The sequence below is a fragment of the Athene cunicularia genome (genome assembly GCF_003259725.1).
Source record: "Athene cunicularia isolate RWA chromosome Z unlocalized genomic scaffold, athCun1 chrZ_part1, whole genome shotgun sequence".
NCBI lineage: Eukaryota > Metazoa > Chordata > Aves > Strigiformes > Strigidae > Athene > Athene cunicularia.
Genome location: NW_020799142.1, coordinates 26,153,708 through 26,178,798, shown reverse-complemented (window position 1 = coordinate 26,178,798; position 25,091 = coordinate 26,153,708). Strand labels below are relative to the sequence as shown.

At 52.8% G+C, this 25,091-nt stretch overlaps 1 protein-coding gene across 2 annotated transcripts; it reads right to left on the bottom strand.

Annotated features, from left to right (window-relative positions):
* Window positions 1-21,597: 21,597 nt before the first annotated feature.
* LOC113489706 (C-C motif chemokine 19-like) lies at window positions 21,598-25,091 on the bottom strand. Of its 2 annotated transcripts, XM_026865684.1 has the most exons (4): window positions 24,679-25,091; window positions 23,451-23,574; window positions 23,020-23,116; window positions 21,598-22,488 (listed from the first exon to the last, which is right to left on the bottom strand). In XM_026865684.1, the coding sequence occupies exons 1-4, from the start codon at window positions 24,734-24,736 to the stop codon at window positions 22,468-22,470; spliced, it is 300 nt and encodes a 99-aa protein (XP_026721485.1). In that variant the 5' UTR covers window positions 24,737-25,091; the 3' UTR covers window positions 21,598-22,467. The 2 variants fall into 2 exon arrangements, with proteins under 2 accessions (XP_026721485.1, XP_026721484.1); XM_026865683.1 differs by lacking the exon at window positions 24,679-25,091 and having other exon boundaries at window positions 23,451-23,690.

Here is a 25,091-nt window from a genome sequence, read left to right as displayed (position 1 = left end):
CCCTCGCCAGCCCAGCAGCAGGGACAAGACCCTCTGCACAGCCCCCTGCACTCAGCATGTGGCCCCCTCCCCGCGCCTCAAACCGGCCCCTTTAATGGCTTCCATGTGTTGGCACCTCCCGACCCCGGTGTTCAGCGCCAGCAGCCCAATGAGATCCAGATGGGGCTGGGTGGAAATTCAGGCAGCAGCGGCGTGGGGAGCCCAGGGAGCAGAGCCAGCTTGGGGTGGGTCGCTGCGCCTGCCCCGCTGGGGAGATGTGTCACTTCTGGCTGGGGCTTGGGGCTGCCCTTGAACCCAGGGTGCAGAGAGGACCTGGAGCAGGAGCACATCCCAAAAATAGTCCTCATGGGGGCTGTGTTGGAGGGGACCAGGGCAGGGATGTGCCTTTTGCAATGGCTTTTGTGCCCACGGACCCCTCTGCCCTCACTAGGTTCCTCTGCACTCACACCCTGGGTGCAGGGGCATGGGGGCTGCCCCTGCTGGTGCTTGGCTCTGCAGGGTCTCAGTCCCTTGTTGCTTCTGGACGGGGACATGGGGGTCAGGCCTCCATCTATGGCATGCTACTGGGGTGGGACCATCCTTGGACAGGAGCAGAGTTCTCCACAGAGCAAGTAAGGCAAGTCACCAAGGTGGGGAGGTGTAAGGGGCCAGATTCTGCCTGTCCTTTTGGGCCCAACAGCCACATCGTCTCTCCCAGGTATATCCCAGAACTTGCCAGCTCCATCTGTGTCACACTGCCATCACCTGCTGGACTCTGGTCCCCAGCATCCAACCCAGCCAGCACCCTTTCTGATGCGTCATGCTCACCCTTGTCTCCCCTCGGTCCCCAGCATGGCATAGGCTTGGCCCTTTCCGCTTGGAAACCTGCTCTTCTCACCACCAGATCCCGCTTCCCTGCCACTATGGAGGGGATCAGGGCTGTGGTTGTCCATTGGATGATGTTGAACAGAGGTGATGTCCATCCCATAGCTGTGGCTCCAGTGTTTGCAAACTGAGCTCAGTGGTTTCCCGGCACCTGGTGCTGGTTTAGAGTCTGACGCCTGCTCGAGACACTGAAGCGCAACAGCCAGAAAATGGGAGAGAGTGTGAGCTGGCAGCTCTGGCCCCTGTTTTCTGCCTGCTATAAACTCCAGAAAGCCCAGGCATGCTCCAAATAAAAGGGTGTTGCTGCTGGTTAGGGGGAGCAGAGACCACCAGAGCCTTGCACATCCACCACATCCATCCAAGGTGATGTATGCCTGCCTTGTGCAGGCAAGCTCAGATGGGTAGATGAGAAATGACAGGCAGAGGGAACTCATAGCTGTGCTGTCCCCATGTGCCAAGCCCTGCGTCCCCTTCCTTAGCTGGGGCTGGCCTGGCCAGGTGGTGGGGACATCCAGTTCTGGTAGCTGGGTCAGCTTGAGGGCAGGAGATCCACATCTGGTCCTCTTCACCGCACCCTGCTGCCCTTGACCGTGGAGGGTGACCCCTTTCCTCTCCACACATTTGTCAGTTGGAAGTACGGAGAGCAGGCAAGAGATCTGCATGCCACTGTGAAGTCCTGTCTGTCTGCACTGCATCTGCCTGGTGGGATGCACCATGGCTCAGCTCCCTGCCCCAGCAGACTGTAAATGTGACACATGAGCATTGGAGACCCCAAGGAAACAGCGAGTTCAAAGACTGGGGTATAAAGATGCTTCTTGCTGGGTGCTGCACTCCCAACTGACCAGAGGGAGGATGCCCTAGTGCTGGACATGGCAAACAGGGCTTTTCACTGTACCAGTGAAGATGCAAGGGGAGGGCAAGGGTGAACAGCAATCTGGGACAAAGGAGAGGGCTCCAGATGCCAAAGTCAACTTTGCCATCAAGCCGTGGAGAAGAAAAACAGGAAGGAACCATGAGAGCAGTCCCAGTGCCGGCACCTCCCTGTCCCACCGCGGGGCCAGGGCACTTCCTCCAGGGCTCAGGCTCCTCTGTGGCTCACGCAGCTGCTGAGCGAGCAGGAGGCTTCCTGCTGCAGGCTGGAGCCCTGCCTGGACGCACCCTGCCCGGAGTAGGCAGAAACATTTCCAAACTTGCCTTGCTGCTGTATCCCACCCTCCCCAGGGTGGATGCTGTGCCAGGATCATTGTGGGAGCTGGTACAAGCCAGGCCTGGGGATGCTGAGGTTGTGCCAGGTCGAAGCAGCCTGTGAGCTGCATCCATGAGGAGCCGGGACGGGTCCAGCTTCCTGGAATGGGACAGAGACCAGCCCAAGCCCAGCAGGAGAAAAGTGCAGGAAGAACATGGCTTGGGTCCTGCTGGGGGTAGAAAATTTCCAGCAGGCAATGCTACGTGCCAGGGAAGGTCCCCAGCACTGAGGTGCAGAAAGGTCCATGTCCATGTCTCCATCCAGCACAGGGTAGCCCCATCCAGAGCATCTCTCAAGCAGGGACTGGGGTGCATCAGCTGCCCAGCTGTGTGTAGAGCTCATTTGGGAAAGCAATAGCCTGGGCAAAAGCGTTTGCAGCAGAGCACTGCTTGTGGGCGGTTGTGCAGCAGTGCCTGGGCTGCTTGACTGCCACCAACCCTGCCAAATATCTGAGCTGGCCCTCAGGCCTAGCCTCCTCCTATCCCTGCCTCTCTGCCAGGATCAGCCCTCATTTTGCAGGGGAGGAGGCGGTTTGCACAGGACTGTGAAGAAAAACAGTCTCAACTTACCTCTCATGGCTGCTTCTGCTTCCTTCTCCACCACATCCTGAGCCAAGGAAAGAAGTAAAAGCAACTCCAGCAGATCGTGGAAGCCACAGGGGCATGAAACACACATGTCACAAGGTGAAGGAGAAACGAAAGGGTACATGCATAGTCAGTGGTTCAGCAGACAGGGATGGCTGCATGGATTGAGGGAAGGAGCCGTACAAATGTATACACAGATTCATGGATTGGCTGGCAGAGGGATGGAGGGATGGGTATATGGAAGAATGGATGACTGTATGGATGGATAGGCAGTTTGGACACCCAAATACCATCCTAAGCATCAAAGATGCTCATGATGTAGAGGCTGATTTGTAACAATGGCTGGGAAGCCAACTGTGTAAGCCTGGCAAGGGAAGCCCATGGGCAGAGCAAGGATGGTGTTTGGGAACAAGTCCTAGGTGAGACCCATGCACCCAGTCCCCATGGAAGTGGCATCACAGCTGACAATGAGGAGACAGAGCCCAGACTGTTACCAGTGCAGAGCCCAAGAGTTTCAGGAGAGAACATGGGACATCTCCAGGGGGATCGCATCCCCCTCAGGAGCTGCTTCCAGCTCACACTGTCCAGGCACTGGGAATGAAGGAGCATCAGGGGCCCTGCCCTAGGTATACAGTGAACCCAAACATATATGCTTTAAAAACGCAGTACTGAGCATTCTCCCTGGCCATAGCTTTCATCTCATTTGCACGTGGGATACCTCTGTCTGGGGTCTTGCTAGAGGGTCCAAGCAACCAGCCCACTGGAGACCCATACTCCCTCTTCATCATCTGCCTCCCTTTCTAGCTGCCACAGGCCTGCAAATTCCTTGCCCATCATCCACTCTTTCTTGAAAGAGAGAAGGGGAGACATCACCTGCCAGGCCAGATGTGCTGGCACCCAAACAAATGTGGATAGGGGAGAGGCCTGAGACATCTCTTCTTGCTGCCCCGTTGTAGGCTTCTCCCTGCAGTAATGTGTTCTTTCTTTCTTTGCTTGCTGGGGCTGGCCCTTTCCCTGCCTCCAGGATGCTTTTGGTCTTTCACAGCCAGGAAGCGCTAAGCACGTGACCACAGAGATGCTGGGAGGCTAAAGCCAGCAGCTTAGCTGTACCCAAGCACTGCTGCTAGTGATGCTCTCAGGAAATGGCTGCTCCCTCCTCAGCAGCTCTTTGGATGAGCTCACAGAGGCCAGGACTTCCCTGCCAGGTTTTTTTTCCACTGAAAACAGTCCTGTTGTTCAAGCAAGAGTTCCCAGTGTTTTGTGTGCCTGCCATGAAGTGTGGTGGCACTGGAGGACACATGCTGTCGTATTTTCACAGTGCTCACTGCGTATTCCCTGTGCACACATCTCCACTGCTGTACAGCCTGAGGACTGGATCTCCTCGATGCTGCCATGTCACTTGCTCAGAGGAGATGATCTCCTTCCTTCCCTGTGGCAGAAACCATCTTCTCTTCCTGCTGCCTCCAGAGCTGCAGGGACTGAAATGGAGGACACGTTTTGGGAGTTTCCCTGGAGCACAGGGAGCCTTCCTACCTGCTCTTTTCCTACCACCTGCACCTTGTGGTCCCCTGCATCTATTGTCACGTCAGCTGCTTCATCTGCAGGGGCAGACCAAGCAAAGAGAAGTTATGGCCCAGCCCTAGACAGGAGCTCCTCAACCAGACAGGGGACTAGTGCTCCCCATGCTTCCAGAATCGCACAGAGCAGGCTCTGGGCAGGCAGACAACCCTGTACAGCAGGGCCTTTCTCTGCATCCTGGAAATGATGGGCCAAAGTTAAATGTGACTCTGGGAGTCTCATGTGGCTTTGCAGGGTTACAACACACAGAGCCATCCCAGCATACAAGCAATCCCAGCCTTTGCTCCACGCTGGGAAATCCACCAGATATGACATCAGCTGAGCTCCACGTACATGCTGGGCACTGGCATAGTCACCTCTGTGCTGATGGATCTGGAGTGGTAAGGTGCTAGAAGTGCCACATCCATGTCTACACCTGGGATCTCCTGCAGGATGCAGGAAGGCACTGATCCCCAGGAGAATGCTGACCTGGAAAGCACTGATGCCAGGGAGGGTGCTGACCTGGAAGGGTGCTGATTGCCAGGGGAATGCTGTGGATGCCAACCTGAAACGCATTAATCCCCAAGAGTTTGCTGACCTGGAAGACAGTGATGTCTGGGAGGATGCCAACCTGGAAGGCACCAATCCCCAGGGGCGTGCTGCCCTGGAAGGCACCATTTATCCAGGGCATGGAGCTTTCTCCCCTACTCCAGAGCACTTCTTTCAGCTCCCCACTTATGCTAGGCACCAGGTCAGCCAGCAACCACTCCAGGGGCTGGGGATTCATACTCAGGTAGGCATCCATAGCTGGCTGCGAAGAACTGGGTGAGCTGCCTGAAGGAAGCTGAGCCAGCACCACCTCCCTCAATTTCCCTCCCCACTAGAGCTCTCCACTGGGGTTGGGAGCTGCTGCCCAGTTACAGGCCAGGGGGACTGTTGCCTCCAACTCCTGCCTACACAACCCCAAGCCCCATCCTTCTGCAGGCAAGAGGGTTGCCCAGACCCTGTTTTCCCACTAGATGGCAAACATTGTCTTCAAAACAGCCTTTTGAGGACTTATGTTCCTTTCCTGCAAGAGGCAGCTGAGAAAACCTTTCCTCAGTTCAAAACCCTGTGGGCGAAGGGCTGACCCTGCTCGGGAGCAGGGCTAGGGGAGGCAGGGACCCCTGGCGTGCTGTCATTTCTTAAATTGTTTTCCTTTCCCACCTGCCTAGTTTCTCCCTGTTCCTGGAAAACACATCTCTTGCACTGTGCTGGTGAGGCTGAGTGCCCCAGGCATGCAGGAGAGGCATCAAGTTAATCCTGGGTAGCATCTTGAACTCACACAGCCACAAAGAGAAACTCAGAAAGCTGTGAGTTAATTACGCTGTGCTTTGCAAACCAAATGTGCACTCATTCCTCCTTGCAAGCCCACAGGTCCACAGGCAAGCCATTATGCTGGGTATAAATAAAACAGGCTGGGATGAAGGCTGTGCAGGTGGATGTGCACACTTGCCTAAGATCTTCTGCCAGCTCAGATGTATTTCCAGGCTTGTGTACGTTTGTTTGAATTCAGCCCCAGATTTTCTTATGGTCTCTGTACTAACCTTGTGCAGAAGTTTTCTGAGCATTTGCTGCTGGCTCTGGCACGGCTGCAATATTGCTGTGTGGTTAAACATGATGTGTCATAGCTAATGAAGGAGCTAACTGTGGATGGTAAATGTTTAATATGGACAAATCAAGCCAATTAGACAATGCTGAGAGAGAGCATGTCATCTCAGCTGTGTCTATCCTGTGTGGAGGAGAGGGTCTGTGGAAGGGTACAACCCCACCTGCTACAGGACCAGCAGCTCTCAGCACCAGCTGAGAGTAAAGACCCTGAACATAGATCTTCCTGCAGACCCCCCCGACTACCGGGTAGGTAGCTTCAGGGGGAAGAAGACAGAGACCTCTGGGTGGCTAAAGGGGATGGCAGCCATCTCTGGTGCAGAGCTACAGAATGAGTAGTAAACCATCCCACTTGGAGCACTTTGGTGTCTCCCAGCAGGACTCTTGGCCATTCAACAGCATGACACCTGCTTTTGTGGCAAAACTGGGGCTCCAGGCAGAGCTTGGACAGGAACATCAGAGAACTCCAGTGGCCAAGTTCCCAACAGTAGCCCCTCCAGAGAGTTAACGAGCTAAGGGCAGCAGCTGTTTTCCCTCCACAAAGTGCTCAGGAGCCCTGCTCTTGGCAGCATCCTCTGCCCTTGCTGCCTTCAACATTTACTGCCCAGGATGTTTGGTATTATTCACACTTGGGTCAGAAGGGTCCTTCAGGTGTCCTGGCCACTTCCTTCAGGAAGCGATTATTGCCTCTTCCTCCATGTGAGTTGGGAAGTCCCTCTTGGGGCTATTTATAGTCAAGGCAAGAAGTGTGAAAAATGAAAGGAAGAGGGTGACTGGGGAATAGAAACTGAGGGAGGTGTTGTGCGCCGGTCTGCAGCATGTGACTCAGGGCAGCAAGCCACTGACCCATCGTGACAACCGCTGAACCACAAGCAGAGCAGGTAGAATGTCCTGGCCCTCTCTGGCATAGCTGAGCTCCCTGCCAGCCCTTGTATTGGCATGTGGTGAGGCCTGTGGACATGGGATCAGGGCAGCAGTGACAACACGGATGGTGTGGGCTCTGGTGCACCCCTGTGGCTTGAGGCTTCCCCATCCCTTTGCCAAACTCATAGCCTCCGAAGACAGAAAAGCAGTAGTTCAGCATAGATGTGGTTGCCTCGTTCTTGAAGGTAGGATTTACAGATCCAGGAGGGTTTGACCCTCACTCCTGACCTGAGGACACCAAGTGATGAACAAGTCCTTTTGCCTGAGGATGTCACATCTTCACCTTGACACATGTCTGATTCCATCTTTCCAGTCCAGGTCCTGGGAGTGGTTCTGGCCCTTCTCTGTAGGCTTAAGGTTCTGGGTTTTTCATCCTGGGTGGTTTTTGCCAAGGAAATGCTTCCTGCCTCTGCATGGCATCTGTAACGGTGGCACGTTGTCATGGGCAGCAGGCACCCTCTCACCACCTGACCTTGCCTTTCTCCCCGTCTCAGATCCCTGGAGGCTGTAGCCTGCTTTCATGTTGGTGCTGAGTGGTCCCAAATTAACCAGCAAGCCAGAGGCTCTGGAGCAAACTGGGACCCATGTCCCCTCCTGCCTGCAGCAAGGTTGACACCATCCACATTCCTCACTTGTTGCGGCCAGGCGATAATATCCTCTGAACACAAAGCAGCCAATGCTTCAGAGACACTGGTGGAGCTGCACCGAGCCACTCTGGGTAAGGACCTGCACCTCTCTCCCCATGGCCTTTCAGGGGGTCTTGGCCACATGCATGTGTGGGGCAGTGTGGCAGTAAAGATGTTGTGGGGCTGAACACCCCCTTTGTGCCGGTTCAGATCCCAAGGCAGATGATAGGTGAGAGGCATTAGCAAGCAAGGTAGCTGAGGGGGTTGGGGAAATGCTTTTGCTGTGTAAAGACCTGAGGGATGAGCCTCTCCAGACCCAGCTGACCTTGCTTTCCAGAGTAATAAAGGCAGTAACTCACCATAGAATTATATAATCATAGAACCATTTATGTTGGAAAAGACCTTTAAGATCATTGAGTCTAACTGTAAACCATGACACAGAGAGACCCAGCAAACGTCATGCAGAAACAAATACCCAGGACTGCACAAAAAAGAGCAGGGACACTTCAGCTGCACCTCAGCTAGGAAATCGTCTCTGCTGGGGACTGCTTTCTGGCCCTGGGACAACAGGCATTTGACAGCCAGCCTCCACCCTATTAATGTCTCTTCACCCTCCTTGGCTGCACCCAAATTCACTGTGGGGAATGATGCCCGAGACTGGGATCAACTGCCCAGGCTAATTGACCTGGGCCAAAACCTACCAGGATGCTGAGGGTGCTCCATCAGAAAGGGACATTTACTTCAGTTACTGTCACCCACACAGCCCTGATGCCCTGTGGTTGGGCACTGCTATGTCTTCAGGGGGCACTGGACCTGTCAAGAATTTCAGACTCCAGCCTGTTGCATGGCTAAAGATAACTGCTGAGTTAAGGGGCCCGTTGGGAGGATGGATGGAAGGAAATGCAGTTTGTGTGCCACCAGTACCGAGATGGCAGCCTGCTGCTGCCTGACAAGAAGGGAACCCAGCAGTGACAGAGTGAAGGAAAGAACAAAGGAGTTGGTGTTATTGGAGGCTCAGGTCCTGCGGTGGATCAGTGGGCTCTGCTTCCTGTGGGGTTTTAGCTGTGTTTGCTTATTCCTCTTGCATAAGCACATTGGCTCTGCTCCAGGTCCAAGTTCTGCAGTCAATAATCTCGTTTTCCACACTTCTGCATCATGATCCTTTAAATGCAGCAGTTCCTAAGCTGTGGCCGGAAGATCCATGGTGAAGACCTGACAGGTGATCTGCAGACATGCTTGACCTCTATAGTGCTCCATGCTCTGCAGGATGAAAACCCATAAGAGACTTAAGAGCTGACTGCATTCTGAAGCCCAGAGGAAGGGTACCAGTGCCTGAAGGTTCATGCTTTCATTTCCTTCTGAAGGCAGATACTTCAAAGTGAAAAAACAGAGAGGATCTGCCATCTTGCTGGGTCACTGGCTACAAAGGGAAGTGCAAGTTCCCTTTGCACAGGCTCCAGCACAGCCCATGGCAACAGCTGTGGTGATTCCCCTAGTATAATCATACCTGTACCCCTACTCAAATCACAATTGGACTCAAAAAGTAAGAAAAGGCAAAAAAGACAATTACAGACAAGGAGGCTGGGCGTCGGGATGATGGGCAGCCGCAGAAACCCCACGAGGTGCAAGGACGGGGTGCTGCCCAGCCAGCCATTGTTTTGCTCCTGCCACACCAAGGGAAGCCCAGCCTCTGTGTGTCTCTAGGATCTGGACTTCCAATGACACACCTCTCCTGTGCTCCTCAGATCTGCTGAGAGCAGTAAGGAGATGATGCGACCCCCGTTGCCCCTCTGCTCGCTGCTCGTGCCAGGAGGCAGAACGCAGAGTGACAAAGTACCTCTCCAGCCACACAATCCATCAGCAGCAAAGGACAAATTAGCATCAGCAATGCAAGAAGAGAGAGGGCAAAACTGAGATATGGGGGTTGCAAGTATCCCTTCAAGGATATGAACCTGCTTTTTATCACTGTGAATATTTACGCAAATGCACCCAGAACTGCGTAATCTGCAAACCTGAGCAGATTGTAAAAAGGGGCATAAAGCACTGACTTCTCCCTTGATCATTTAGATTTACATTCACTTTTTTTTTTTCCCTTGAAGACAGTTACCAGGCTAAGTTTGTGTATCTTGTACCCAATAAAGATATTAAAAGCCCTTTAATCTACTGCTGCATAATCAGCAGCTTATTTCACTGTGGAGGTAAACGGTGCTAGTGTGAGACACCAGCTGTGCATGGCTTGCAGCTCACTGGAAAACATCCTTGATTATCTGGGAAGTATTCACTGGCATACACGTGCTGCAGACTAGCCCTGCCCCATCCCTGGCTGTAAGTCAGATGGTTTTCAGTGTTGTCTGTGGCATGAGCCATGTACGACCTAGTGAGAGCTGGCCAGGCATGCTAGGAGGGTGAGGTGTATTTTCAGGGTGTCAGCAGGGACAAACCCAGGGAATGGCACTAGGGAATGTGTATGGAGCATTGATGTGATGTCAACTCTGAACTGATGCAGGCTTACATCTACCAGCATGGGAGGTTAAAAAAGAGTAGCAGAGGCGCACCAGGATGGAGATTCTGGCTTCCTCCCATGCTCGCTGTGTGCTGAACAAGCTCTTTTACCTTGAGCAGCAGGGCACATGTGGAGGTCTCCCATGCTCAGCTCCCTCTGTCTCCCTGTGAGCACTACTGGTGCTGATGAAGGTTTGGGAGATGGTTTCTTCTTGCTCTGTGTTTGTGTGAGAAGGCAGCTGTGGGGAGCAAGGCTTGTGGGTTCATCCCAGCACATCACAGAGTCCTTGAGATAGTGTCTCCCGCAAAGACAAGCATTACGTGACCAAAACAGGGCTCCCCTGGCCTGGAGAAATGTTGACAGTCTTCTACTGTGATTTTAGGACAGTAGAGGGTGAAAGAGAGTGCTGAAGCATTTGTCATGGTTAGTGCTATCACTCAGCACCACGGCTTGAGTTTCCTGAACACTGCAAGGATCATCAGTACTCAGACTGCAGGGACACACCAGCCACGTGCGCCTGCCCAAGCCGTGTAGGAACCATGACTCTTTTAGGGGTGGTGTCCAGAGACTCAGACCTACACTGGACCCTGAAGACTTAGTCTCATCTAAATAGACCAGGCAGGCAATGAGTGGAGGAGCTGCTCTGTCACTCCATTACACAGGGAAGGAAGAGAGGGACAGCAAGTGACACGCACAGACCATGGCAGGGTCACAGCAGAAGGATGAACCCTTCTGACTCAAAGTTCTGCAGGGTCATTCTCCCACAACCCAGGTGCTCCCTGGGCTCAAAGCTGCAACCACATCTGCCTGATAAATTCTGTGACACAGGCAGGTGCCTATCTGCTCTGCTAGGGCTGCTCCTCCACTGTGGGATGAGCTGGTGACAAGGGTTATCTTTTCAGAGGATGACCACAAACCCCCTTTCCCCTCCAGAAGTGGTGTTTGGGATGCAGCATCAGCTGCTGCAAGAGATTTCTATGGAGCACAAGCATGTCTCAGAGCAACACCCTACTTTGTGCCGATCTCTGAGGCTTGCCATGTTTACCCCAAGCATCCCTTCCATCAGAAGTCACTCTTCTTTTAAATTAAAAAAGAAAAATCCACAAAAAAACCCCATCAAACATAAATAACAACAAAACCACAAAATACTTTTTTGTTGGAGTGACCTATCAGCAGTTTTCAACTCCACAATCAGCACTGGATGTGGTCCAGGCTGCTCACAAATGCCGTACCAGACCTGTCAGCAACCAACCTCCCTGGGCAGCCAGGACCTAACTGTTTCTCTGCTGTAAGGAGCTGGAGGAACTTATTGCAGTGAGCAGAAAACAGCACAGGGTGCACAAAAAAAGACTGCCCAACCTCATGCATCACGTCCTGAGCCTGGGATGCCTCTGGGTCCTCTCCAGCTTGCTTTTCCTTTCTGACAGTTCCTGTGGGTCTCTGGGATGTGCTAGCACACACATATGGCCAGGAACAGCTCAGTGTGATAGATAGCTAGCCTTGGACTTTGCCTGTCCAAACAATGACAAGAAGAGGTTCAGCAGTGCCTTTCTTCTCCTTCCCGGTGGGTGACTGCATTTTTCTACTGGCTGGGATTTTTCAGGGAGGCAGGAACATTTGTTTAAGCATTGCTAGGGCAGGGCAGAGAGCCAGGAGAGTTCTTGTTCCCGTGGGATGGGAGGTCAAAGGACTGGCACACTCCCTCCCAGACCATACTCACTGCTCCTCTGTCAGCATCTGCTTCCTCAGGATGTGAGAAACACTGGGTAGGTGCAGACCTCCTGGGGATGAAGGGCAGGGAGGAGCCTCTGTTGGTACCCCCCTTATCCCAGCCTTTTGCTGAGGGCTGAGGGGTGGCTGCAGCTAGCAGGGTATTTGGAAAGAACAGCAACTACGTGGCTTGGTCCATCAGCAAGGCGCCCCAGGACTTGTGGGGCTGGTCACGGGGCATCAACACAAAAGTGGGAGCAGGTTAATGATGATCTCTGATGATTCAGAGCAGCAACAATATATATTACAAGAGTAAGTGAATGTAATAGATACCGGATGAAGTTTAGCAGTGCAAAGGGCAGAGGATACAGACCAAGAACAGCAGTGCTGAGTCAGGACAGAGGCTGTACGACTCTGACTTTCTCTCCAGCTGACCACTACTAAATACATAAGGAAAAGCACACGAAACAGAGCAAACCATATTCAGCCTTCCCTGTCACGTTCTCCCAGCACCCAGAAGTCACTAGTGCAGGAGTTTCCCCATGTGGAGCTTGTGTGGGACCCGCATGCACCCACCCATGATGGGTTTGTCCAGTCCCTAGCTGTGCCTCTCCAGCACCCTGCGCTGCAGGTTTCCATCACTTACCTATAGAAGGTGTGTAAAGGGCAATCCCGTTGGTTTTAAACTTGCAACCTGATCATTTCAGGGATGGACACAGCTCATGTCAGGCCTGGGGACAGCATTAGTACAGCAGAAGCTAGAGTCACCCTGGAGGCACTGCAGTGGAGCAAAGGATGTTTCTAACCAAAATTGAAGAGGGTTCCTCAGCCAGCCTCCCTGAAGCACGAGGAAGCTTTAAAAGACTTTCAGGGTTTCTAGGTACAGGAGGGAGTGCACTTCTAAGGGGACCATGGTAGCATTAGGAGAGGGGAGGGGAGCTCAGGACCTTAGCAGGATTCAATGTTATACTCCCAGCAGGCAGATAAGAAGTCCTGGACCTGCTGCCCAGGACCTCCAAGAGCTTCCCCGTGCTGTTTAGTGGCCCAGCTAACATCATGGCTGTGCTTGGAACTGCCCGAAGGAAGGATCTGGCTGCCTTTTCTTTTCCCATCCTTCTGACTGTTATCCGATGACTCTCTCCTCTGTTTCCTGTAAAAAAGGATCCACAAGTAAGTCCTTCTTTGGCAGGGCATGGAGCCAGCCTGCCTTATCAGACACAGAAGAGCCAGCCAGGGACTTTCCACTCTTTGCTGCTTTGCCCTGGTAGGAATACCAGCCTGGTACATCTTATTTACTTCAGAGACTTCCACAGCTCCCCTGCTCTGTGCTGCCTTTGCACTCTTGGCATCTCTGCCTCTGTAGACTCCAGCTTTACTCTCTTTGATGGCTTTTTCCTGGCCCTGGTCATACTCTGCCTGGAAATCCTTGGACAGAAGTATTCCACAGGAAGCCTGGGAAGGAAGATGTTGCCTTTGGAGCAGTGCAGACCCCTCCACTCCATGGGGAAGCCCCCAAAGACCCAACAACTGTGGGCTCCTCCAGCTCCCTTTGCAAGCAGCTGAGAAAAAGGCTCACTTGGGAATTTCTACATTCGACTCTCTGCCCTCCCTGATGACCCACGCAAGTGTGGCACGGAGCTGCACACTCTCTTCACACCAGACTCAGTTTCCTGGCTTTTGGAGAAAGCCATTTGTAGCAGATCCATATGAAATCACTGCAGAACTACCTGCCCTCCAACTTCACACACACTGTTCAGAAAAGGAGAGCAGCTTCTAGAGGAGAGAAGTAATTCTGAGCAGATTGGGACTGAGCAGACTGGAAAGTAGTGACCCAGAAACTTGTGTGAATGCAGCCAGAAATACCCTACAGGAGGCGAGATCCAGACCAGGAGGAATCCCTTCCCGGACTTAGCTGAAATGTTTCTGGGAGCAGAGAGAGCGATGACCCCCCTGAATCCCAGCCAGAGCCCTTGTAGAAGAGCACTACAGAGTCACAGTCAGAGGGGTTAATGCCCTACTGAAAGATGTTGTTCTCTCCCTGTATCTGCCTGCATGCAGTATGGGAAAGGCTGCAGCCTCAAAACTGATGATGCAAATGAGGCAGAGCCCCTGGAAACTTCTGCTCGCCATGGCCTTGTCCCAGCTGACAGCACAGCCCATGATGAATGACCCTGGCGTGTTCTGGCACACCTCAGTCCCCCAGCATTGACTTTAGACAGTTGCAGCACAAGGAAGACAAATGAGATCCAGAGAAACCCAACCTGTTGTTGGCCCCCTTCGTCTCCATTTACATGTCTGTTTTCTCCTCCAAGACCATGTATCTCCTTTGTTTAGGAGAGTGTCTGGCATCTGATCTTGTTCCAGATGTTTAGTGCCTGAACCCTTCCTCATTCTATTAAAGCACTGAGCACAGACACTTCAGGGCCTGCTTTAGTTAAAACTCTCTCTACTTAGATGCTGCAGACCTTGCACCAACCCAAAACCATAGCCTCCATTTGGTACTACTGAGGGGGCCAGGCAGTACACATCTCCTGCCAGTCAGACTCTCACATCTGCCTCCTACTCAAAAATCCCCAAAACCTCACAGGGGTAAAGACAAACCACCAGGTGGGAAGGTCTCCAGATCCATGAGCTCTCCAGAGAGAGAAGGGACCCCTCGAGGACTTCCCTTTTCCCATGACACCCTGAGCCCTGCCCTTGCTCCAAGCCCAGACCGAGCATCAGGATCCTGACAATACACCCAGCCCCTCCACCAGAGTGTGCACCATGACAGCACCATGACAGCTCTGCAGGGAACCCAGCCCTGCAAGGACAGGTGGTCCGGGAAGCATTTGGCAAGATGGGAACAGCGTGTCCTGCCAGCTAGCTCTCCAGCCTCAAAACAGCCTTTATTTATCTCGGAGCAAGGCTCCACAGCTGCTTTCAAAAGGCATTTGATGTTAAACTCTTCAGCTTCACGTTCACCCTGAAGAGCTCTTTTCTCTCTTTGGGTTGCTTCTTTTTTCCTCAAACCCAAACTCAAATTATGCTGGTGAAACTGAGCCAAGGCTTCTAAGGCCCTTGCCAGGAGCACACTAGCATGTGGCCTGGATGGTGACAGCAAGGACGTTGTTTTTCACCACCAATACTTCACACTCTGCTATTAGCAGCTGCACAGCTTGCTCCGCTTCAAAGGGGGCTCATGGATGCCACACAAGATCTGCTTCCTTCAGTCCAGCTTGGCCAAGTCTCACCATGATCCCAAGGCACCTTCATCACATGGTCAGTTCCTGGATTTTCACCCAGGTCCAAGTGTTTCTTGTGGCCATGGGCAGTCTCACATCAGGCACCCAACAAATGAGTAGGGAGCTCAGAGTGTGACTCCATTGTCCCACCTCCACCCTCTAGAGAGATTCCCAAGGTCATGATCCCTGTGACTTCCTGCAGCCCTCAGAGGAATATCTTAAGGCAGAGGAAGACAACCTCACCCATTAGGAACCTAGTAGGCCAGAATAACAGGAAAAAAAGGACTAGGAAGGACTTTCCCAGGTCATCTAATGCATCCTGTGCTGAGCCAGGGACAGCACTACTTAGAGCTTTCTGACAGGCACTGGTCTAACCATAAAAGTTACCAGCAGTGGAGATGTAGCATTTCTTCAGCTGCCTCTTCCTGCTAAATGGAATTTCCCCCTAAAGTCTGACCCCGGAGACCCCTGTGGTTTCTTGACCTATTTAAAATAAACTCAAAGAGTACTTTTTTCACTTTCTCTTTGCAGTATCACTTTGTGTACTTGGTGACCATCTTATCCATTACTGGAATCAGGGTAAACCCAAGCTCCTTTAGCCTGTGCTTGGAGGCTAGGTCACCCAGACCTCTGACCAAACTCACTGCTGTCCTCCACAACCCTCCCAAGTGAATTCATGGTTTTTCAGAGCTCAGTTGTCCCATCCAGGACCACCTCTCCCACCAAGACTAACTTATCTCTTGTACTACAGGATCACTCATGAATGATGCTCAAATCCTCACTGAACAAAGCTGGGAGATAAATTAAAAGGGTTGTCCCTGCCAGAAGGGAAGGGGACAGTGCCTGGATGTAGTGGCAGCAACTTATAGGACATGTACTCCCTTGTCTTCATCCCAATGCAGCCTCCCATTGCCACTGCACCAGCTGGTAAGTTGGGCTGGAGATCTGAGCATCTTTTGGTATGAGGCTGACTCACAAATGGCTCTTTGTGGTAATTTTTTGCTTTAGTCTGCAGTAACACAGTTTTAAACACCGGTTCTACAGCATACGAGCATGCCAGGAGATGCTAATTTTTGCAGCAAGCCACCTGCATTGGATTTGCTAGCAGAAGGGCTAGTGAGCATTTTAGCTTGAAACCAGGCCAAGGTAAAAAGAGCTTCCCTCCTACCATCCCCTGTCATGCTCCAAAATATCTACTGCTTCCAGTGTCTGTGCTGAGATATGGGGCAATGCAAAACAAACAGGGCAAACCCTCCCTGCCCTAAGTTAGAAGGACAGAGATGAGTGCCAGGATCTCCAGGACATACTGCCCTGCCCAAGTCAACCGAATCCCACACGCTCAGCAAAGAGCCATTGCACAGCATGCACACAGCCTTTGGAAACAGCAGGGATCAACCCAGCAGACTTCAGCCCTTCTTTTGCCCCAGACAGGCAATGAAACACACAGCTCTGCAGGCTCTGACACCGGGAATTCCCTGGGGTAGCTGGCCTTGGCAGGACCAGAGGAGGATGCTGGAGCATTGCGCAGTAGCTGGGAAATGAAACCAAACACTGTGAGAAGAGGGTGAATCTGTAGCTGTAGCATATCCGGGACACTTCTGCTTTTGTTCCTTGAAATACAGTGGCTGCCATCCATCACTGAAAATGCTGACTGGTGCCTTTCTGAAAGCCACAGCAACTAAATAAAAGGTGGGAATCTACAAGTTGCAGGTTTTTTTAATGAAAGCACTTTATTTCTTCACCAAAGACCACCTCAGCAGCTCACAAGACTCCTGATAATAAATGTTGCTTTTCTGGAGCATCCTCCCCCCAAGAGACAGTAGAAAGTCATGGCTTGATAATTTAAACAAGATTAAGGAACATGCATGTAAACACAGTTGTGTGCTTGCAGTATGGGGACAGTCAGTGCACAGCCCAGCAGAGAAGGGGATTTCCCAGCCAAAACATCTGCAAGAAAGAAAATCTTGTTTTCTGTGGGAAAGTGGAGAAGAATGAGATGTGTTTGTGGAGGAGTCAGACCAAAGGCTGCAGAGGGTGAACATCCCAGGACAAGCAGCCATACCACACCTGACATATCTGCAGTGACACAGCACAGCTGCTAAATCCCTCTGGACAGGCACAGAATAGTCATCATTTGGGTAAACCCTGGGGCAGAAGTGTCCAAAGAAACTGGGCAGAAACTGGGCAGCACAGGGACAAACAGACAGAGGGAAAGGGAGACTCCAGGGTTAGAGGTTTGCACTAGATAGAGCTAAACCAGGATCACAAGAAGAGCCTCTGAGTCTGCCTTACTGCTAGCAATCTTCTGGCTCTCCCTTTCCACCCCAGACAAGGAAAGGTTTTTCACGCTTATGGGTTTAAAGCATCTCAGCCAACCTCAGTTGGCTCAACCTGCACATCAGTTTCCCAAATTCATGAGAAGCTCCAAAATATTCTCTTCTTTGCTGCAGTTCTTGCCCTATGGCTGTCCCTCCCATTTGCTCCCAAGCAGAGCTAAGGGAGCTCTAGATCTTCATTAGTTCCCTCCAAGCCTCATCCCTGCTGTCTGAGCCAGGTGGTGCCACCTCACCTCAACCTTCTACAGATCCAGCTCTGTTTTGCAATGCAGCCGTGTCATTTCGCTGTGGTAGCAGAACCACTGGGGAAAGGAGGGAGGGCAGGTTCTCCCCTAGACTCCTGGCCAGGGGGCACACCACAGGAAGCAGAGAAAACCTTACTTAAGAGGCACAGCTAAGCAGGAAAACAGAAGGGACAAGTGGGAAGTGCTATAGAAATTGCACTAAGCCTCCCATCACTGCCTACTGGTTCATTGAGCAGGATGGATAATGGGGAAGGTACTTTCCAGAGGCTTCTGGCAGTAGGACAAGTCTCCTATTCGCTTGTCCTCCTGGTTTTCTCTTTAATCTCCAGTTTTTACTGCTACTGTGCATAAAGAGAAGATGGGTGCATCTGAGGGTAGAGAGGATGGGTCACCCCTCCCTTTCCAAAGGGTGCTCTGAGCCCTGGGATCTGGGCAAGGGTGCGCCTGACTCGTGGCAATGAACTATAGTACCTGCAACTTATAAAAGCACAGGGCTGAGCCCTGCGTGGGCACAAAGGTTCCCATATCAAAGAACTTCTGGGTTCAGTTTGACTCTAGGGACCCAGGCCAGGAAAAGCACCCTGGTCCTGTGCCCAAGTCCTGGGCATCAGACCCAAGAAGCCAGACCATGGAGGTGCAGGCTGGGTAATACCACCAGGGAGAGTTCAGCTGCAGGAAGAGGTTGGCAGGGAAGGCATCAGCTCCTGCTCAGAGCCCCACAGCCTGGCCAAGGATGCTGGCATCTTCCCACAGGACACATCTCAGCAGAACGTGTCTGGACAAGCAGCACCGGTGATGACATGCTGGGAATGAGAGGGGAGTAAGCAGTGTCCCGAGGAGGATTGATGCCAGGCCTGGATCTTCTCCATCACCCACACACATTATTGTTTAGGCAAGAGTAAACAGTGCAATGGGACAAGAAGGGGCTTTTAATTACCTGGCTTCCCACTCTTCCTAACCATCCACATGTCTCATGTCCTAAAAAAAACCCAGACAGGTCCCTGAGCCCCTGCCAGCTGGGTCCAGCACTGGTGCCGAGGGAGCTCTGCCCATGGAGCGCAGCCCCTTGCCTGAGCACCAAGCAGAGGAGACCACCAGCACAAGGGAAAAACAGCTCTTGTACTGGCAGGCATGTCCAGGGCCTGTTCACAGCTCCAAGGGACTACTCTGCACCAAGAAACCATGTGAAGTGGTCATGTGGGGGCTGCAGAATAGGGAACAGTTTTTAGACCCCATAGTGTTGCTTACTTTGCCTGCAGGAACATGCAGGGAAGGTGCAGCCAGTTCATCCCCAGTCACTACAGGAGCACCATTTCTTTGGAGGCAAGGGACAAAACCAGCTCCAGTAATACCCCTGGAAGGGGTATTATGGCACCAGGTGAGACCAGCATAGCATTTCCCTTTGGTGCCTGCTCATGCTGCAGAGAAGCAGATGGATTTTTTTGCTGTGGACCTTCAATCCTACCTCCTGACTGGGAATGTCCATGCCAGGTCAGACCCTGAGACCACAGCAGCTGTGCCTGCTGTGTCTTGTGTCCCTTGAATGAAGCCTGGGAAGAATCCAAGACAGCTTTCACCATGCCTTGGAGAGAGAGGAGTGCTCTCATGATCCCAGCTGTGAAACCTGACAACCAGGGAACAACACAAACAATTCTCAATTTGCTTGCATAGATGCAGCCTTGTCTTTCTTTCCTGGCACTGTGCACCATCACCAAGAGAGCAGCTGTTTTGTCAGGTCCCCAGGAAAGCTTTTCGGTTTTAATATCTTGTTATCCCACATGTGAAATACAGGTCCCAGGCATGGATAAAAGGATTGCCGGTGATTCAACCGATGGTCCAGAACACCTCACAACAAAGTGATTGCTGCACATAGCCCCAGACCTACTGAAGGTATATCTGCATCACACTGCAACGGATCCTGATCCTGACCCAGCAGTCCCTGAGGATGCAGTGAGGGTAGGCACAGAACAGGAAAAACACATTTGGGGAGAGAGAAGCAGGAGGACTTGGAACATTTTTTACTGAAACTAGTTCTTGGCTGGGACTCAAGGTTTCTGACATGGCAGTGACTAGCGGCTTTCTTCAAGGAAAGTGGCTGCTTCCCTCTAAAGAGATCATTAACATTTTGTATCAGAAAAAACTCTCTCTGTAGTTTACAAAGTGCTGAGCCCTGCTAGTTTTTGATGGATTTCCAAAAGTCACGTTCTGGAGTAGGGACAGCTGCTGCATGGCTGGAAGAGGGACAGACAGCCAGGACCACATACCTGGCTCAGGACAGCATCTCCTCCTGTACTTCACTGGGGAGTAAGGGCAGCCTGCTGCCAGAGCTGGGACCTGGATCACCACCCCCTTGAGAGACACAGAAGACAGACCTGGCAGGGATATGTGATGAATGGCTGCATTGCTCTGAGGAGGGTGCGTTTACTGCTCCCAGAATAGATAGGAGCTATGAGTTTTGCAGCCACACTTTTACAGGCAGGTTGGCCGAGCCATTCCTCAAACTCTGATGGAAATAGATCAACCTGTTTCCAACATCCAAGAGGTTGGTACAAGCCCCTTCTCCCTCAGGTTCCCAAGGAACTGGACCAGGACTTTGTGTTCCTCGTCAGGGTAGCCTCCAGCCAAAGATGAGCCTGATCAACCCCACTGTAAGCCCCTTCTGCAGCCCTTGACCTGCACAGGTACCCACACCAGCTGCAGCAGCTCAGCCCCGGTGCAGATCCACACCGAGCATCCTCCCCCTCCCCAGCCGTAGCCCCTCACGGGTCACTGAGTGAGCAGCAGGAAGGCTTCTGCCCAAGCAAGCACCAGTTATCCTCCTTTTCCACTCAGACTGTTTGTCTTGGCTTCTCTTCCCATACCAGCTTTCCTTCTCTTCTTCCTTCTCCCCAGGATTGTATTGCTGGGGCTGTCACTGTAGTTAATGAGCTAGGACAGAGCTGGTGCTCTGGGAAAGTCATGCCAAGAGTCACACCCAGGGCACCGTATGTGCACAAATACCATGGAGAGAGACCCCCGAGGCGGGGAACATGTGAAAAAGAAACCCAATGGCTACCAACCAAGGAAGCTGTCAGACCTGAAGAGAAAAAGGGCTGGGGCTAAATTTGCATGCAACAGGTCTCACCACAAGCCATCAGGTGCCTGGACATCCCCTCACATGGACAGCCCAGCTACTGCATCACTGTGGATGACATCCTCTGAAGGGGCTGGTGCCCACATCGTTCCTGCCTTCAGGAACAGTCCCTGGGTCGTCTCACTCCCAGGTGCCCAGGCTGGCTGGCTGGCACTGTGGACTTCAGGAGGAGAGAACGGTGCCTTGGCTGTTGGCCATGCAAATCCCACTCATGCACATTCAGCCCATGTTTCAGCTGAACAGAGAAGCTTTGTTCAAACCTCACATGGCCTGAGCAAAAGGGCACTTCCCAAGGAGACATAAGGTCACTCTGGGGCAGCAAGACCCAGTACACAAACTGGAGCAGCAGCCCCAGTACACAAACCCCAGAGACCCAGGGCCCAGGAAGAAAATGGCCAGGGACTCACAGCTCATCCATGATGAGGGGCAGGATCTTGCCTTAACCATGGATGTGCCCAGGTGAAACCCTGCTTCCATTTCCCCAAAAGCTCTTTCTCTTCACCTGCACCCTAGCTGCTAGCAAGCACTGAACTTCCAGGGCAATCAATAGCATTGAGCAGCCACACTGCGCCTCAGTTTCCCTTCTCCACAAGAACAAAGCTCCAAAGCTCTTCATCCATGTCCCATGTTCCCTTGGGAGCTGAGAGCTGGGGTACTCCAGCTCAGAAGCTGAGCTGGTGGGACTGAAGTGTTTTGGGCTGGATGGTGCAATACTGGCAAGTTTTCTCCCACCTCATCTCTGCAATACAACCCCCTGGGGACCCACTCTGGCAGCCTGGCTGAGTGGCACAGAGCAGGGTGCCCGCCTTGCCATGGTGCCAAGAAACTCCCAGGAGACACTTGCAGCCCAGCTGCTGTAGAACATGTCCTTCACTCCTATGAAAGCCCCCTTCCTCACCTTGCACCCAGAACAGCCCCCTTGCAACTGTAGCAGCACTGGCTGCACACCCCATGCTCCACATTGGCCTTTGGTCTCAAACACAAGGTAGGGTAACTACTTACTGGCATTTCTTTTTATTTAACAAAATCACAGCACAATAAAAAAGAGAGAAAAGAAGCAACTTAAACCTGTAATTGTTGCATTTAACAGATCTAGCAGCAAATACCTGAGAGTGGTGCAAACACTGCTCACACATACCTGCCCGGGCAGGAGTGTGGGATGGGGTTTGAATGAAGTGATAGGCTGGGGGACCCAGAACGGGGGCAATGTCCCTGAGGAGAGCAGGGGCCAAGGGCAACATCACTGCCCACTCTGCTGCCACCGCATTGCTGGCTCCATTTCTACCTGTGAAAGAAGGCCAGGAGGGGAAACAATGCAGGGAGGTCAGGGCATGAGAGAGGACCTGCACCAGCCATGCCCTGCCTGAAGGCTTCTAGGTTGTGCTCAGCAAGGGAGCAGCACAGTGCATGGCCAGCGAGGAACATCTCCGTCCCTCCCTTCTATCCCCACACTGCCCCATCCTGACAGCCCTTTCCAGGGATGTAGAAGGACTCAGATTTGGGGCTGACAATGGAAACCAAAGAGATTAGACTAGCACTGGAGGTCACAGCTGCTGTGCTGAAGGGAAGGCTGAGACCCTTCAAACACATCTTGCAGAACAGTCCATCAACCAGCTTCCAGGCTGCGAAGGCGGCAGAGTCTCTGGCCTGGCAGCCCCTGTCTCAGCTGTTGAAGGTTGCTGGGTCACAGTAGAGATGGAGGGAAGAAGAGAGAGCAGGCAGGGGTCTTCCCAGCCCGACACACTGGCACGAGTCCCCAGGAGGGTCGGCTGGAGGTGAAAGCATGTTGGCTCCATTAGCTTCAGATTCACAGCTGGGAGACAGCCCCCACTCCAGGTGCTGGGGCTGGCCACAGGCTTCTTCAGAGCTTATTTGCCCTGGGTTTTGGCCTGGGGAAGTGAAAAAGATATCTGTGATAAGTGTGATCCTCAAGACAGGACCCTCCTCAGAGTCCCTTCCTCGAGGTCAGGGTAGTCACCAAGAGGTGCCCTCCTCTGGCCAAGCTATGGTGATGAAGCAGGGACCTGGCAGGGCTTGCAAAGCACCAAATAAACTCATTGCAAGCCCTCCCGGTGAAGATGTAGAAGTTGCAAGCTTCAAGCTTGTAGGGCAGAAGTGGGTAGGGATTTGTTCCCAGTGTCATTTGCTGTGGCACCCATCAGGCTCAGCCCAGGGTGGCACTGAGTGGGTAACAGCCCCAGGACTGCATTTGTTTGAGGTGGAAGAGGGTCTGCCAAGGAGCCAGACTGATCCCAGTTGAAAGAAGGAAGGATGAAGACTGAGACAAAGCATCCATTCCTCAGTAGAGCATGTCCCAGCTCTTCCCAGCAGCCCAGTCACACTGGGAAAAGCCTGTTTGGTGGTGGATAAACCCACCACTGGGCTGCCCCCATTACCAGCTGAGAAGAGGGACAGCCTACCTTCCTGGCAGAGCTGGCATCCAGCTTCTCTTGGAGGCGAAGCACCCACGGGGCTTGGAGAGGGGCACAGAGACGTTTGCCCTTTGTGGTGATAAACCTGCCAGGTCCATGGGGAAAAAAAAACAGATGAGGTGAGTAGAACACCCAGGGGATACTCAAGCACAGCTCAAGCTCCCACCCACTAGCCTCCCTGACTGTCCTCCTCCACCTCTACCTTGAGATGACTTTCTTCCCTGACTTTTGTCCCAACTTTCCCCCTCCCAGCAGATCCTGCTCTGATTGAGCCTCTCTTCCACAACCCTCCCTATTCCCTTGCCCTCAAAACTACCTCAACATCCCTCCACCACCCTTCTCTGCCTCCATCCCTCCCTCCCTGCAGGGTCCATCAATTAGCTCTTGTCCTTAAGCCAACACCACCCTGGAGCTCTTACACGGCAGCCGGGATGTCACAGCCATCCTGCACCAGCTGGAGCCGGTAATCCTGTACTATCCGCCGCGGGATGGGTGTCTCGCTTGTCCGCAGGCAGCAGTCAAGGACGTTGTTCCCACCATGGACTGGAGGAGGAACACAACAGGCAGGCTGAGTATCCTCTCCCTGGGTTGGCTGCACTTTCACCCAGCCTCCCCGGAGGAGGGGCAGGATGGCACCCATCAGAAATGCCCTCACACCACCCCAGCTGCACACACAGGCACGAGCCTTATTGCTCCCACACCCCAGCACCAGGAGCCCTCTACCTCCTTCCAACCAAAGCAAAGGAGATGAGAAACAGTGAAACGGTGCAGGGCAACCCTTCTGCAAGCCTGTGTCCCTCCTGCACCTCCAGGGCCAGTGCCAGCACCAAGAAAGGCAGGACAGGGGTCTTTACCTGGCTTCAGAATGCTGCAATACAGACACCCGTTCCTGAGAGGCTGAGAATGACTTCAGTTTTATTTGCTGAAGCAGTCATAGGTTTTGCAGCTACCTCATCACCAGCCCACCCCATACCAATCAGTCCTGTGACAGCTGGGGGATACAGCTCTCTGCAGAGTAGGGGACCTTGGCCACCCTGCAAACAAATGCTGTGTTCACTGTTAATGCCCACCAAGGATGACAGTGCCCAGGGATGCCTGTAACCCCAGGCAGAAAGGTGTGGTGCAACACCACAAGGCATCTGAACTTCCCAGCTCCCTGCAGCAGAGCAGAAGGCCTGGTGTCACACACCCAGACAGCAGTGACCTGTGCAAACCCCATGTCCAACAACAGCAGCCCCTCAAGTATGGGCTCTGCCCCAACACATGCCTTCCCTCCCACTCCCAGCCCCTTGTCCCCAGGCTGCCCCACATCAAAGAGTGCCAGGGATGCTTTGCTGGTGTGCTGGGGAGAATGGGACCAATATAAACCCAGCGCGGTGTGTACAGGCTGGTCTAGGGCACTGGGAGGCAGGATTGCTCCATAGCCTTTCCCAAGCTCGGTTTTCCAGCCCCAGTGCCCTGTAAGCTCCTGCTTGGACTTTGAGCAGGACAGAGTCCCTCTGGGACAGGTTACAAGAGTATGCAGGAGGGTTGCAACAGACCCCCAGTCATAAGTCCCTCCAGAAATCTGATGAACATGCAAAGGAGAGAAAGGAACTGGATCCTCTCCCTTCTGCAAGAAAGGCAGTCTGAGAGGTTCAGTCTTACCATCCAGGATACGTCCCAGCACCAGGAGACTAAGGCAGAGAAGATAGAGCCGCTGCATTTTGCTGATGAGTCTTGCAGAGGATGGGCTGAAGGCAACGGTGCTCTGGGTGGTAGAGGTGAGCTCTGAACAGCTTCCCTGTGCTCTGCTGCTGGTGCTCCCTGCTGCCTATTTATCCTTCCAGCCTGTGGCTTTCACTTTCTTTTGGAGAAGAAGGGTGGGAAGTTGCAACAAGTCTTGCCACAGGCTGAATTTTAATCTTTGAGCATTTCCCGAATATCCCGCCTGCTTTCCCTGTAGCCAGATGCTCTGCAGTTCCAGTCAAATAACCTCTTGCCCTCTCTGCTGCCGGCACCCAGGCCACAGGAGATGCTGGTCAGAGCCAATGCAGCTCCAGGGTCCCTTCACCCTGAAA

What these genes read in the sequence shown, in the direction of transcription:
- LOC113489706 (XM_026865683.1), bottom strand. Translation starts at nt 23,671, where the DNA reads ATGGGTGCCATCCTGCCCCTCCTCCGGGGAGGCTGGGTGAAAGTGCAG. An exon ending in TGTGACATCCCGGCTGCCGT is followed by an intron (nt 23,117 to 23,450) that starts GTAAGAGCTCCA and finishes TGGACCTGGCAG; the next exon opens with GTTTATCACCACAAAGGGCA. An exon ending in ATGCCAGCTCTGCCAGGAAG is followed by an intron (nt 22,489 to 23,019) that starts GTAGGCTGTCCC and finishes TCACTTCCCCAG; the next exon opens with GCCAAAACCCAGGGCAAATA.